This window comes from Nerophis ophidion, linkage group LG04 (genome assembly GCF_033978795.1).
Source record: "Nerophis ophidion isolate RoL-2023_Sa linkage group LG04, RoL_Noph_v1.0, whole genome shotgun sequence".
Classification (NCBI taxonomy): Eukaryota; Metazoa; Chordata; class Actinopteri; order Syngnathiformes; family Syngnathidae; genus Nerophis; species Nerophis ophidion.
Window position 1 is genome coordinate 86503134 of NC_084614.1, and position 15672 is coordinate 86518805.

General features: G+C 38.6%; 1 protein-coding gene and 2 long non-coding RNA genes across 9 annotated transcripts in view; 2 read left to right on the top strand and 1 right to left on the bottom strand.

Annotated features, from left to right (window-relative positions):
- Nucleotides 1-15672, top strand: part of LOC133552118 (class I histocompatibility antigen, F10 alpha chain-like) — a 184903-nt gene that overhangs the window by 140106 nt on the left and 29125 nt on the right. Inside the window, exons 3-5 of one of the 7 annotated variants that reach the window (XM_061899467.1) lie at nt 67-345; nt 1785-2093; nt 2259-2366. The exons of the other annotated variants lie outside the window; for them this stretch is intronic. Of the exons in view, the coding sequence (XP_061755451.1) occupies nt 67-345; nt 1785-2093; nt 2259-2366 (696 nt within the window). The remainder of the gene's footprint in view (nt 1-66; nt 346-1784; nt 2094-2258; nt 2367-15672) is intronic. 7 annotated transcript variants of the gene reach the window in all.
- Nucleotides 2373-3394, top strand: LOC133552135 (uncharacterized). The gene is made up of 2 exons (XR_009806626.1): nt 2373-2989; nt 3101-3394. It is a non-coding gene; the product is annotated as an uncharacterized LOC133552135 (long non-coding RNA).
- LOC133552143 (uncharacterized) lies at nt 9090-10441 on the bottom strand. Its single transcript, XR_009806634.1, has 3 exons — nt 10382-10441; nt 9927-10028; nt 9090-9853 (listed from the first exon to the last, which is right to left on the bottom strand). It is a non-coding gene; the product is annotated as an uncharacterized LOC133552143 (long non-coding RNA).

Below are 15672 nucleotides of genomic sequence, written 5' to 3' on the forward strand. Positions count from 1 at the left end.
GTGTGTGTGTGTGTGTGTGTGTGTGTGTGTGTGTCACTCTGCTTTACAACACTGTGTGTGTCTCAGGTGTTCACATTCTCCAGTGGATGTCTGGATGTGAATGGAATGATGAGACTGATGAAGTTAAAGGTTGGGAACAGGAAGGTTATGATGGAGAAGATTTCATATCGTTGGACATGAAGACATGGACATTTACTGCAGCAAAACAACAAGCTTTCCCCGACAAACTCAATTGGAACCAGAACAAACATATACTAGAATACAATAAGTTTTACTACACTGAGGATTGTCCTTCTTACTTGAAGAAGCATGTGAACAATGGGAAGGAGGTCCTAATGAGAACAGGTAGAAACACAACATGTACTTTCACCTTTTAACTTGTTAGCACTCCCCCTATAGGAACATTACTGACATTACACCCTGTCTCTTTATACTCTTCACTCTTTCGCTCACCTTCTCTCCATCTTTACCTCCGTTCTCACCTTCTCTCCATTTTACCTCCGTTGTCACCTTCTCTCCATCTCTACCTCCATTTTCCCTTCTTCCCCAACTTTACCTCCATCCTCTCCTTTTACTTCCATCTTTACCTCCATCTACACTTTCTCTCCATCTTTACCTCATTCTCTCCTTCTATCCATCTTTACCTCCATCCTCACATTCTCTCCATCTTAACCTGTGTTCTCATCTTCTCTCCATCTTTATCTCCTTCTCTCCATCTTTACCTCGCTCTCACCTTCTCTCCATATTTACCTCAGTTCTCTCCTTTTCCCTCCATCTTTACCTCCATCCTCACGTTCTCTCCATCTTTACCGCTGTCCGCTCTTACTCTCCATCTTTACCTCCATCTACACTTTCTCTCCATCTTTATCTCATTCTCTCCTTCTCTCCATCTTTACCTCATTCTCTCCATCTTTACCTCATTCTTACCTTCTCTCCATATTTACCTCCATTGTCTCCTTTTCCCTCGATTTTTACCTCCATCTACACTTTCTCTCCATCTTTATCTCATTCTCTCATTCTCTCCATCTTTACCTCATTTTCTCCATCTTTACCTCCATCCACACCTTCTCTCCATATTTACCTCCATTCTCTCCTTTTCCCTCCATTTTTACCTCCATCCTCACTTCCTCTCCAGCTTTACCTCATCCTCTCCATCTTTACCTCATTTTCTCCATCTTTACCTCATCCACACCTTCTCTCCATATTTACCTCCGTTCTCTCCTTTTCCCTCCATTTTTACCTCCATCCTCACGTTCTCCTCATCTTTACCTCATTCTCAACTTCTCTCCATCTTTACCTCCATCCACACCTCATCTCCATATTTACCTCCGTTCTCTCCTTCTCTCCATCTTTACTTTCATCCACACCTTCTCTCCATCTTTACCTTCATCCAAACCTCTCTATTTGTACCTCCATTTTCTCTATCTTTAATTCCATCCTCATATTCTCTCCATCTTTACCTCCCTCCACACCTTCTCTCCATCTTTACCTCCGTTCTCATCTTCTCTCCATCCTTACCTCCGTTCTCATCTTCTCTCCATCTTTAACTTCATCCAAACCTTCTCTCTGTACCTCCATTTTCTCCATCTTTACCTCCATCGACACCTTCACTCCATCTTTACCTCTGTTCTCATCTTTTCTCCATCTTTACCTCCATCCACATCTTTTCTCCATATTCTCTCCATCCACACCTTCTCATCTTTACCTCCATCCCCACCTTCTCTCCATCCACACCTTCTCCCCACGTTGTCCTGTGTTCACACGTGACATCACTTCCTGTGCAGAGCTTCCAGAGGTGTTCCTGCTCCAGAAGACGCCGTCCTCTCCGGTCAGCTGCATGGCGACAGGTTTCTACCCCGACGGTGCCGACCTGTTTTGGAGGAAAGACGGCGAGCAGATCTTCGAGGACGTGGAGCACGGAGAGATACTCCCCAACCACGACGGAACCTTCCAGATGTCGGTGGCGCTGAAAGTGGAGGTGACGGCCGACGTGGAGGGCAAGTACGAATGTGTGTTTCAGCTGTCAGGCGTCAAGGAGGACTTGGTCACCAAGCTGGAGAGAAGAAGCATCCTGAGCAACGCAAGCCATGAAGGTGAGAAAGACACATTTAGTTGGAGATGTTTCCCATCACAAGTCCACCTGTCACCATTATTGATCCATGTCACCATGACAACGCTTGACGTCTGCATGCAAAGTAGTCATGAAGGTTTCCTCTTCATGCTTTGTCACTCCACTTGTGCTTTTTTGCTCTCCACAGACAACTTGAGCGTCGCCCTCGCTGCCACGGCGGCGGTCCTCGCTGTGGCGGCCATCATCATCATCATCATCATCATGGTCATGGTCAGGCGTCACAGAAACAGACAAGGTGAGGGACGCCAATGTCCTCTGTCTTCTTCTTCTCGGTGCACTCGGTCCAGGCCGTGAGTTGATGCTTTCATCCGGGCTGCAAAGGTGCGGCCATCTTTTAGTTGCCTTCCAGCCAAACACTCAAAGATCCACAGAGACAGAGCGCACACTCTCACGTAGAAACACGGCGTGACGTGAGGGGAAAAGTCCACTTCACCTTGTTTCTCTTTCATTTCAGCCCAGTACGATCCAGCTGGTAAGTAAAACATCTTTTCTTTGAGCCGCAAGAAACAAAGCCGTGGTGAAGCGTCACTCACATGGAGGTCTGATGTGGACCTTTGTTACAAGTTTAGCCGGAAAAGCCCAACTGGAGCTGACTCCTTCACAATAAAAGTCCCTCCTGTGAGCACACGCAATACAAAGTCTGGCATATCTCACTTTTGACAGGAGTCCTCATGATGAGGATCAGCCAAATGAGACATCAAGTGTGCTGACTCGTCATGTTTCCAAGTCACACCTCAAAGATCTGATGTGAGTGACGAGGCACCTTCTGGATGTTCTTCCTTCACCGTTTGCGTTTGTCCCGCAGCTCGCCACGGCGGCGTGGAGCTCGACGAGAACGTGCAGGCGGCTGAAGGCTGAGTAAGCTCACATGGACTGTCTGCACCTCCAAATGTTCTTGTGTGAAGATGATGTTCAACTTGGATTCACCTGCTTCTGTCGGGAATGTGCTGAGTGGTCTTCTTCCTCCAGGATGCTTTGTGCACTGGAACACAGGGAGATGTCTCCATCGCTGAGGGACGTCATCACACTCGGAGATGAGATGGAGATGTGCTTTGTTCTTCGTCCGACTGCTCCTCACGCTATTCCATGTATTCTTCTTTGGCCGTTAAAAGACTTTCAAGATCAAACGTTGGTGGCTGTAAAATCGCACGTTTCATGGCCTTGACGTCATGACGAGGATTTCTTCTTTTCTTTCAATGGCCGCTGCTTATGATCAATATCACATTGTGTCACATCTCTGTCAATAAATCCGTTTTTTCTCCACTCGCCTCGCACTGCTTTCTTGGGGACCAGGAAGAGTCTCAGTCATAAAAATGGTAGAAGTAGGTCATTTTTATTTATGTTTGTATTTTTTCACTCAACACTTAAATCCCTTGATCAATTTCAGGTTTATCCGTCCTTATCAGTCTTTTTTTTTTCATAATTTACGCCATTTTTGTCAAAACCTTGTTTTGTTATGGCAAAAGCACAAAATAATAATTTTCACTCAACTTAATTGCAATTTTAAATATGTCAATAATTCATAACATCATCGATTTTAATCCATTATTTTTTTTTGAGCAATGACAATTAAAACTTGTCCCACTGAAATTATTAGGATCCAAACGGGCCCCACTCATAAAAATAAGTCAAACATTTATTTTTACTTTCAACACTTAAGTCCCTCGATAAACTTCAGATCCATCCCTCGTTTCTGTGACGACCTGTCACGTCAGGTGTCACGCGGTCTGTTTGCGTTTGTGTTTATCTCCTAGTCAGCGCTCTTATTTTGGTCCCACTTCCTGTTTGTCTCCCTGAGCCCTTTTCCCTCCTCACCTGTCGCTGATTGGCAGCCTGGCCACACCTGGTCATGGGGTGAGGGTGATGGGTCAAACGCAGAGGAAAATCTCACCACACCTAGTGTGTGTGTGACAATCATTGGTACTTTTACTTTAATCAACTGGCTTCTATTTATGCCTGCCTCGCCCTCCAGTCAGGGCTCAAGGATTGTTTTGTGAAACGTTACTTTGGTTTTTCTGTATGCTGCTTATGCTTCTGTGCACTTCCCTGCTGCACCTCCTTGTGCTCCCTGTGGAAATTAAAAGACTCTCACCCGCACGTCCTCCTGTCTCCTGCATCTTGGGGTCACAACTAGAGCAGCCATGCAAGTACGTGACAGCTTCTTCATTTCTGTTTTTTTTTTTTTTGCCCTATTAGTCAAAACCCCTTTTTTTTTTGTAGGATAAACACAAAATATCCTATAAAAATACTCTTTAGTCAAATTTTGTAAGTGACGTAATTGGAGCCATGACTAGTTTAAATAATTTGTAACAACATTGAGTTTGATTCATTATTATTTTTGAGCAATGACAGCTTTAAAGAGAAAACAACCTGCATGGCAGCTTTATTAGACTCAACAATGCAACTTTTCTTTGTTCCATTTCACATGTTTTCACCTCTTTTATTCCATTATTTAGTTTTTTTATACACTATCTGTAGAATGTGTCGTGTATGAGCTTATATGGGACATAATGTATAATATTTCTAATTGCCTTTTTCTTTTTCATGCCTTTTTAATCTGAGTCTTTCAAGCAAAATCGTTCCAAAAATCAGCAAACCCGCCTTTCTTCTTCCCCCGTCAAAAGTAGGTGAATCCACAAATATAAATAACTACAGACCGATTTCCAAATTGGGTTAATGTTGAATGTCCAATCCAAGATGGCCGACAGGACTGTCTTTTGTTTGTCTGCTTGTCAAAGTGGTCTGAATTTCTATGTGTTTTAGTCTCTTTTTTTAGCCGATTTAAGTAAATTGCACTAGTTTTAAGCGTAACAATTGATGAATGAAGGCTTACGTCCAAAAAGTGGTATTTCTGACTGCTTTTGTTGGATTTGGAAATCTGGAGGCCTCTGACCTGCAGAAGCCGGGGGATGTTTTGCTAGCTGAAATTTTGGCCTTCCATCTGCCACAGTCTGGATCTATACTAGCCTCAGCTTGGCCTTCCACTACCTACAGTCTGAGTCGACTGGCTTCATCTTGGCCTTCCGTCTTCCACGGCCTGGATCCATCTTAGCCTCAGACTGACTAAAGCTGGGCCTCTGCTAGCCTTAGCTTGGTCTTCCAACTCTTGTAGCTTGGACATCTGAACTTTGATTATTGGACCTGGGTAGGTAGTAAAACAATTTAACAATGACTTTGACAAAAGCTCTCTATTTAATATTAATGCTTTTTCCTGGACTTGTTTTCTGCAATTGTAGTGGGGTACCTGACCAGGTGCTCCACCAACCTTTAACTCTACCAAACGCAATAACAATCACCTGGTCCTTTGAAACTACAGCATTTACACAAAGGTTATTGATATCCACACGTGGGTCAGTGCTAAATAATTCTAACCAGCTTCAGTTATGGTGTATTTCTGTGCTAAACAGATGGTTTTCTCCTTCTGATATTACTCATTTTGATATTGTGAAGCCAAATAATGTTGTCATGAGGTCACCTTGCCATATGAAACGGAAAATCTTTATATTGCTCTTACTTCTGCTATCAGGCAATGTGCAACCAAATCCAGGCCCAGCTTTATACAACATCAGTACTCCTGATGAACTTAGAGCTAGCCCATAGCAAAGCAAAATTGAAGATGAGATCTCATATATGTCTTATATATATCTCCTAGACATAAAAGAGCACTAATCGAGACCAAAGTAGATTTCTCATTCTTCTCAAATGTAGCTCCTGAGAAATAAGGCTCGCAGTGAGCACTGTGAGAGATCTCAAAGTTGTCTAACAGTTATCTCTTTTTCCGATTTCAACAAAGACCAAAATGAGAGATGAATGAGCTGGTCTCCAATATGTCTCAATAATGACTCAGTGAGAGATACACATGGTTTTGTTTCTCACTACTCACTGTTTGAGTTCTCAGATGTCTCTTTGCTATTTCGGCAAAAAGACAATCAATGAGTATTGGTTTCAATATGTCTCAATGATGTCTGAGTGAGAGATATACTTGGTTTTGTCTCTCACTGCTCACTATTTGAGTTGTAATATACCCGTTTTCTGGCTTAGAAAAAATAATTTCAAAAATGCATTTTAATTGACACAGTTTAATTATACCTCAATCATACTCCAGTTTATCTCACGCTAACATTTGGAGAAAATAATTAATTCAGGCAATATGGATATATGGTCTGTAATCTAAATGGTTTATTTAAATAATTTTCTACTTAATTTGTTGATTTCTTATCCACACGCAATGTACAGTAACTCAGTGACTACAATTGTGAGATTTAAAACTGAACCCAAACAATACTGATATGATCACAAGACACTTTTTAAGAGCTTTTAACATTTGTGAACTTTCTAGAGCAGTGGTTCTCAAACTCTTTTAACAAGGTACCACTTCAGAAGATATTTGGCTCTCCAACCACCATTATAAGGACTAATATTAAAATACAGTAGCATAGTAGGCCTATGTATTCATTAAAAAAAAGCCAGTGGTTTTATTAAACAAGTAAATTTAATAAATTGGCCACTGAAATATTACACACAATGCAAAAACATAATCAACAATGATACTCCATATACAGTACATATTTACAGACTTTTACAGCATCCACGGCAACATCACATCAGTGTGTATTTTCAGAGCATTCATAACAATGATCAAAAAATTGATTTGTGGCTTCTTAGGCCAGTTCAGTTCTTAATTATCTAAAACTTTTCAAGTGTGTTGGGGAAATGAACTGCAAACACAATGCCAAGCATAGATGTGAAGTCAAGGAAAACAACTTTACCCAATATGTCATCCAAGGATACTACTGTACTGGCAGAAGTTTCCAATAGGGGAATAACATAACTGCATGTCTCATATGTTACACTATCTTGCAGCAAAGAAAAACCTGCATGTTTAAATTCACGAACGAGGGCCCGTTTGGCACATGAATGTGCTACGGTAAAGAAGAAATCAATCTGTACATACTTTAAAAAAAAGGATGAGAATCTTTCTTCTGACACACTAGTCCCACAAAACAGGCATTTTATTTGTTTACTTTCTATTGGCCCAAAACAATTACTGGAGGATTTATGTAATATAATAAGCGATGATGCAGAGTGGGATAAAAAAAGTTTTTGAACTTCTGCACACTGTTTAAGCAGTCTGTGTTCAGACTATCGGGATAAAGCAACTTGAACATTTTGAGCATATCGCTTAGGGCCTTATCAGTGACTTTATGACAGTTTACATAACCCATGATGATCAGAAGGCACTCTGCCATGGCTTCTGATGCATTGTCATGTATTGGTTTGTCTGTTGTGTCCTTGAAATTTGACTCTTCTGCACACTCCTCACTCAAACTATCTTCAAATCCTTCATAAAACGTATGTCCGTCATTGTACATCCAATCCCCTATATCAGGGAGAGCTTCCTCAAATGATTGAGATGAATCATACTCAGCATCGACATGTAGTTTAGTTGTTAGGCCATCAGGAGGATCTGTGAGGGCTGTTCTGGAAAATGTTTTTCCATTGTCTTTGATAGTCAGAAGTAGAAATATTTTCATGTGCTGAAATTAAAATAGAATACAAATCATTAAAGGTTTTTTATAACATTTTGTCAAAAGGCAAAACGTACAACATCTCAGCATATCGCTCACATTCTTACACTCAAAAGTTTGTCATATTTTAGCAGGATTTGCTTCGTGACAAAATTCACAACAAAACAATAGTCAGACACAGAAGACGGTGGGTGTACCTGGCAGGTAGGGAGAGGCTTGATGTTCCAGAGTGGTACATCCTGCACGGTCACCTGAAGGTTGGATGTGTTCCATTTGAAGAGCAGTGTTTTGGGATCCTTCAGGAGGCACCGCCTCCTTCAGTATTATTCTGCTGCTATCCCCTGACACAAAGAAGAGGAACCAAAAAACTCAAAAGACTAAGATTTAGTAAACACACAGCATCAAACCAAACCTATGAGAAAGGATCTTGACGAGGGATGCAACATTATTGTAAATATTACGTTATATTGGTTTCAAAATTCTCACAATAATGCCGTGATGTGTGACGCTATCAAACGAGAACTCCAGTGGGTGTGTTTTTTTCTGACAATATTAAGTGGGCTCATCTGAGAAGTAAACTCGATCTCCCATGATAACCCGCGTAGTGTGGGACAACAAAGTTCAAACAGGGGACATTATATAGGGGTGAAAAAGTGGAAGTGTGCAGGAGTGACGGGAATGTTTGTGCTTCGGTGATCCGAGGAATTGTTGCTGTGAAATATTTCTGTGCCTATAACTGTCGTGCTTGTTTAACCTTAAATAAAGTCTGCATAATACAAGGTAAAGCTTGCCACGTTCATCCAGACCATTTCCAAGTCGACCCAGAGCTGTTGCAGCTCACCAAAGGAAACGTGGACATGCACAAAATAAGAAATTTGCCGACACTTCACACCACAATGTCTACAATAAGTTAGGGACTATGAGTAATATATTAGAATGAGTTATATGTTAGAACCATTATTTGGAAAATATCATTGATGTGAAACCAAGACGTAAGCAAGGGACAATATCCATTTGTGAGGTATTTACATGATTAAAAGTCAAATTATTAGTTAATTCTTAAGAATCAGTATTTTACAAACTAATACTAACATTTCCATTGCAAATGACAGTTTCTTAGGAAGTTAAAAGTAAAAAAACACTAAACTAAACAGCAGTGATGTAACAATACCAAATTGTCATATCACCGTTACTGTGACCAAAATGATCACTGTTTGCATTATAATCGCAGTATTGTTGAATGTGCTAAAAATGGAATCAAACCCACAATAATACAAAGTTGTATTTAAAAAAAAAAAAACATACCAGACAAACACAGTATAGTTTCTTGGCTAAAGAAACATTATTGTTCTACATTAGTTACACTGCAAGTTTACTGTTAATGTCAGTTTAAAGACACATATTTGAAAGTTTTGTTTTTTGTTTGTTTTTGTGTGTTACTTGAAATTCTGGAATTCTGCACCATTCCTTTGCACCTGAAATACCTGTTTATAATAATAAATATGACTACAACATATGAACATTATGTTTGTGTTCAATTATAGTAAGTCTGTTTATCCTAAACATTCCTGCCACTTCATTTAACACCATCCATCTATCCATTTTCTACCGCTTATTCCCTTTGGAGTCGCGGGGGGCGCTGGTGCCTATCTCAGCTACAATCGGGCGGAAGGCGGTGTACACCCAGGATAAGTCCCCACCTCATCGCAGGGCCAACACAGATAGACAGACAACATTCACACTCACATTCACACACCAGGGACCATTTAGTGTTGCCAATCAACCTATCCCCAGGTGCATGTCTTTGGACTTTGACATTTTTGTAACAATATCTTATTGTGGCTTTAACACTGTGACGATATCATACAGTGAAATGTTGATATTGTTACATCCCTAATCATGACCTGATGTTACCTACCAGCCTTAACTTGAAGGTGAAAGATTCAGAAAACATCAATTACACATGCTGAGATTACTTATATTTCAAGTTTCATTCTTCATACTGTAATCAGGGTAAAAGAAAGCAATATTTCCATGCTTGTTCCTGACAAACTGTGGACAGCTTTTTATCCTTCTATCTGGTCTGTAAATCTCAATCAGAACTAATCCATTTAAACAAAGAAAACGCATATACATGTAACTTACTTAGCCATTGCTCATCAGTCTTCACATAGGTGGTTGCAGGACGGGATGACTGCAGCAAGAAAAATAAAATATCATATATCTGCTGCCAGTTTAATGCACCACTACTATGCCAGTCTACTTACCAGCTTTACAGTCCTTCTTGATCATTTATTTGAGTCGACTTCTTTACCAGTTCTTCTCCATCGTTTTCCAGGTTTTCATTTTGTCATTTCGACACTCCAATACTATGTAAATACAGACAAAGGTTGCTGGAATATACAGTGGAACTTCTTGTAAATGTAAAACTCTATATCATGTCGAAGCAGTGTATGTTCAGTAATTTATATTGTTCATCTTCAAATGTTCTTTGAACATTTACTTCTATCATTGCTATTTCACTATGGGATGTATGAAGTGTAGTTTATCACTTGAGATGCCTCGCTGGAGGTAACTTTCATAGCTTCTAGCAAGGTTGAATGCGGCATTTATAGCTATATTTCCGTAAATCAGTGACGTTACAGTAGTTTAATAAATACTAACTCGTGTATGTTAAAGTAATTTAAATACCAAAACAAAAACAATAAATGGTATTACTTACTTGCAGTTGTTATTCCTTCAGTGCCGAATTGTTTCTTCAAGTCACATCCGCCCACTAAATGCGCATGCGTGTTTTTCAGGTAGAGCAAATATGATTGGACAGGTTCATGGGGCGCGGTGCCAAATCTCGCGAGAGTGTCGTTGAGATCCACATCTCAGAATTTTGATAAAGTTGATTTTCTCCTTATATGACCATCTGAAAATAGCCATTTTTGGCTATGAGTAACTTTCAAAGGAAGGCAATTTAGAACATTTACGCTTTCTATCAGACGGCGGCGGACATGACGCGTGGTTTGCCGTCAGTTAACGTCAGAAGAAGAAGAAGAGGCGGGGAAACAGTAGGTGGCGTAACATTTCAACGTCGTCTGTGCGCCTACCTTAAACTAAAATGAGGAAGAAGAAGAAAGCGAAGAAGAAAGAGAAGAAGAAGCGGGAAAGTTTTTGGAAACGACAGTCGCAACGCTTGCGACATGAGACTTGGAGAGGTAAGTATGCTAATATTTTTTAGTTGGTCAACCATGTAATGTTGTGAAATGAAAATATTTAACTGTTGTGAAATGAAAATATTTAACTGTTGTGACAACGGAGCGGTCCTTTATTAGGCTGCGGTAACCATAATGGCGTCTGCCCAACAAGTAATGTTAGCATACATAATGACCTTCACAATTGGATTCTACAGTGCATATTAATTTGGGGAGCTTAACTTAAAAATGTTTTTTATAATACTGTTGTAGATAAAGTGACACTCGACAAAGGAGGTCCGGGTTGAATTTTATCGGTAAGGCTGGCTATTTGCAATAAATAAGAGATTACATCCAAAAGTATTAAATGATTCACTAATTTGCCCCGCCATTTTGAAAGCAGCAGTATATTTGCTTACTCGCTGGCAGAGGCACAGTATGTTTTGTATCATGCTATCGATTGTATAAACTGCATATATTTAGGAAAATAAAGTAGGTATGTGTGTAAAATGTTAAACATTCATTAAATGAATTCGGTATTATCAGTCAGGTCTTGTTAAGACTAGCAACATGATATAAGAATAGTTTTCCTGTGATACATGTTTAAAAAAGTATGATTGTGTTAACCTGGTCAAAATGCACTAATTATGGTCAACCTCTTCAATACAAAGTCATTGGGGCTCGAGATTATATTCATGACCTTTTTGTTAAAAATACTATAACTTTCCTAAAATGTACTCCATTATAAAAAGGTGCCATCAAGCCCACCGCACCTCAAAATAGATATGAATTAAAATAAGAATTAAACTGTCTGGGTTAAGATTTTTTTTTTACTATAGCCAGAACGATCATAAAATATCATTTTGTTTACTTGTTTTTAACAGAAGTTAAATATGATTCACCCTAAAAGTTAACATCCATATGGAGTGACCCCATATATGTAAATAATTTCCATTTATATTATAGTTCCATCCATATATTTTCTACTGCTTTTCCCTTTCGTATCGTAGGGGTGCTATGTCCTATCCCAGTTCCGCTCGGGCGAAAGGCGGGGTACACCATGAACAAGTCAACTTAGATCGAAAGACAACATTCACACACGCGTCAATTTAGTGTTGCCAATCAACCTATCCTTAGTTTGTGATCCAAAATGTATTTTTTCATTTACAGCATGGACCAAAAGGAAACGACTACAAGAAAGAGGTTAAGAGTTCCCACAAAGAAAATGAAGGACCTGCATAATTCTCCTCCCCCAATTAAGCAATCTGGTAAGTTTCTATGTATGTGTAGCAAAGCGGACTACGGTTAAGCCAAATTGCAGTACATGTAGCTAACAAACTGGAAAAAGGACTTTATTAGTTTGTGTAGTATTTAAAGATCAGCTGAGAATACCACCTTGGGAAAGTTGCCCCAAGGAAGTTAGGTAACAGTACCCTAATTGTAATGAGGCCACACACCTCTAAGACAGCGATGGGCAAGCTCTTCCTACTGCATCTGCTTTAAAATGCAAATAGGGATGGGGAGAGGGAATAATCATAACATTGATGTCCAAATGAGATGACAAATACCAGTCCAATTTTTTATACTCAAATTAACTATTTTAAACACTTTCTCTTTTGCACTCTCTCTTTCAGATTGTTTGGCATTCGTCAGATGGGAGGACGGTTATACCGGCAAAATCTTTACAGGAGCAGACATTTTGCCAAGAGATGAAGCTCCTGTGCAGATCTTAGATCTTAAAACAGGAGATTCTGTTTTAGCAAAGTGGTCAGATAGTAAATTTTATAGGGCAACTGTTGAACATATTTTAGGAAAAGATCAGACTCAGTCACCAAAAGGCTGCCAAACTCCACAGGAGTTATTTTTAAATATGTTGGAAGCCAGTGAGCCATCACACTCAACATCAGGGTCTGAAACCATTACAGTAGATCAGAAACCACTGTCTGAACATGATAATATTACAGCGCTGAATCTATCAAGTGACGGACTTGTAACAGGCGGCAACACTGCCTATGGGTAAGCTTGACATTTATTACCTCATGCCTATGGGTCTACAAGTTCAAAACGTTTAATCTTTAGCAAATTTAGTGAATTTCAAAACCAAAAAAAACAGCATTAATTTAAACATTATTTTATTTGCCATCAAATCATTGTTTCAGTAAATAGTATGTTAATGACAAATACAAATATTTGATGTATTAAGTTGCCCAAAACCCAACATCTGTATCCACTCTGATTTCAGGATTAAAAGTTCTGAACTTGTGGACCCTGAAAACAATTTGTTGCCATCATTTTATTACTTTTTAGTTATGGTCAAAACGTTCCTAGAGTGTAAATATCCACTCTACCTCATGTGTCAAAACTAGGGAGTAACAAAATGAACATTTCATGTCATGGTTACAATTGTTATCACAGTATTAACTAAACACTTGTAGGTTCTCAGAGCAACACTCATCGGAAATGTGTCCAGTAAAAACCTGTCCGATCGGAGCGTTCAACAATAACAAAAATTCCATGGATGAATTAAGTAAACAATATCCAAAAAATAGGATCCAAACAAAATTTGTGGAACGCTCTCCTTGGCCGCTGGTACTTGCTGCTGCTCTTGCCTAAACACCGCACTGAATTTCAGGACAGGGACACCAAAACAAGCTTGGCTTGCTAGTTAGCATAATTATCATCATCGAGCTAGCTTACTTGTTGTTGATACTGTTACATGATTGGCTGTTGGCGTGTCCCTTCCATTGCTCAGTAAATACTGTTAACTGATTGTCTGTTGTAGCATGTCACTTCCATTGCTCAGTGACACTTCCTGTTTTCTGTTTACTGGGTTCCCAAAGCGCGAGTGACCTCATGCAGCGAATCATGCTGGCTCGAATATTTTATCGAAAGCATTTAATATTGATATGATTATGTGTATTGCGATGTATAATTATTGTTTTATTGGCCCAGTGCTATGTAGTATTGATTCTTAAAAAATATTTTCGGGGCTTTTGTCGGAGCCCTACATGCGGATGGAAATGTTCCTCTTTTTTGTGAATTTTCCTCCTCTTTTGTCAAAGGGTGCTCACATGCCTGTGCTTCCTTTGTGGAGAAAGGAGGTAGGGCAGAAATCTCAATAAGCAATAGTTTAAAAAAAAAAACATATTTAAACCAAATATAAGTACTGGTTTGACAGTTTATACTTAATTGTACATTTCATAAATAATCCTGAGATATATAAAGTAATAACTTTTTCGTGATAGTCAATGTTATGTATCACTTACTATTAAAAAAATCTGTTATTTGTTATTGTTGACTAAGTGAGTTGTCTATTTCCTTGCAGTCAAGATGATTTCATCTTCAGTACTGGTCCAGTTCCTTTGTCTTTGATGTGAAATGTTTTTGTTAAGGAGTACTGTACAGAATGATTATAGATATAGTCAATTTTGGTCATGGTACATTTATTTTCATTATTGGTACTGTCCATCATAGAATGAGGAGAACAAATCATTTATACATTGGTGATTTTGTAGTTCGATGTCTGTTACTTATATTATTATTTTAGTAATATCATTATAGGCACACTTCAATTGTAAGTGATAGAATCCAAAACAAAAATCCGTAAAATCACATTGTATGAATTTTTTAAAAGTAATTAATTTGCATCTTATTGCATGAAATTTATATTTGATACTTCAGAGAAGTAGAGGTTACTAGGTGATCAATTCCGTGGAGAAAAAAAAATGCAAGTTACTTGAAAATAATAAAATGTGTAATTTTTTGTTTTGTTTTAGATTTTACAGAACCGCCAGTCTATTAAATACTTGTTCTCCTCACTGCACATAGACTAAGGTCCACTTTGGCCGCTGCGGGTTAAAATATACTGTAGGTCATTTCAGTAATTTTTTTGTAGTTCAGTATTTCTCATCTCTTTTGATGTTGTATATACATATATGGACAAATTGGGTTTATACAATTGTAATCTATTGTTCAATGAAATATCACGATAGGTTTACCAGAGAGGGAACCATTGGTCCATCACCCTACAGCGGCAATACAGCCATCCCATCACTGTATGACCTCCACATCAATGGTCAATTTCCTTACGGAGGCCATATATCTAGCCTATCACCATATGACAGGGGTGTCCAAAGTGCGGCCCGGGGGCCATTTGGGGCCCCCAGGTCATTCTTTAACGGCACATTTTAAAAATACAACTGAAAAAAATAAAAAGTGATAAAAAGCGCAAACAGGTGAAATGTAACAAGAAAATGTTGCAATGCTTTAATAACACAAAGATGCCATGCAGGCTGTTTCTTTCTTTAAAAAATAATGAATCAAAATCAATGTCATTTTGAATTATTGACCTATTCAAAACTTCAATTACGTCACGTTAAATATTCCACTTTAAGATATTTTTTGGGGAAAATGTTGCATATTTTGTGTTTTGCCATATAAAAAAACTGAGCTGTTTTTTTTTTTTTTAAAGAAGGGCCTAAAACAAACAAACCCAAAAAATTAAACAACAATAAAAGTTCTAAAATTGACGGATATATCTGAGGTTGATCTCGAGATTATTGTGCTAAAAGTAAACAGTAAAAAAAATGTCTTATTTATTTTTTAACACTTTAACGAGTAGGACACTTTGGGATCCCCAATTATTTTAGTGTGATTTGTTTTTAAGTGTCATTCCTCCAAAAAAAAAAAAAAGATTAAATATCCAAAATTAAGGCTCCAATTATTATATAATCTCAAAAATTCCACCCCAAAAAGTTATTGGATGAAAATATTGCATATTTTGTGTTTTTTCCATTTTTTTTTTCCTAATGTTGATCTAGAGATTTAAAAC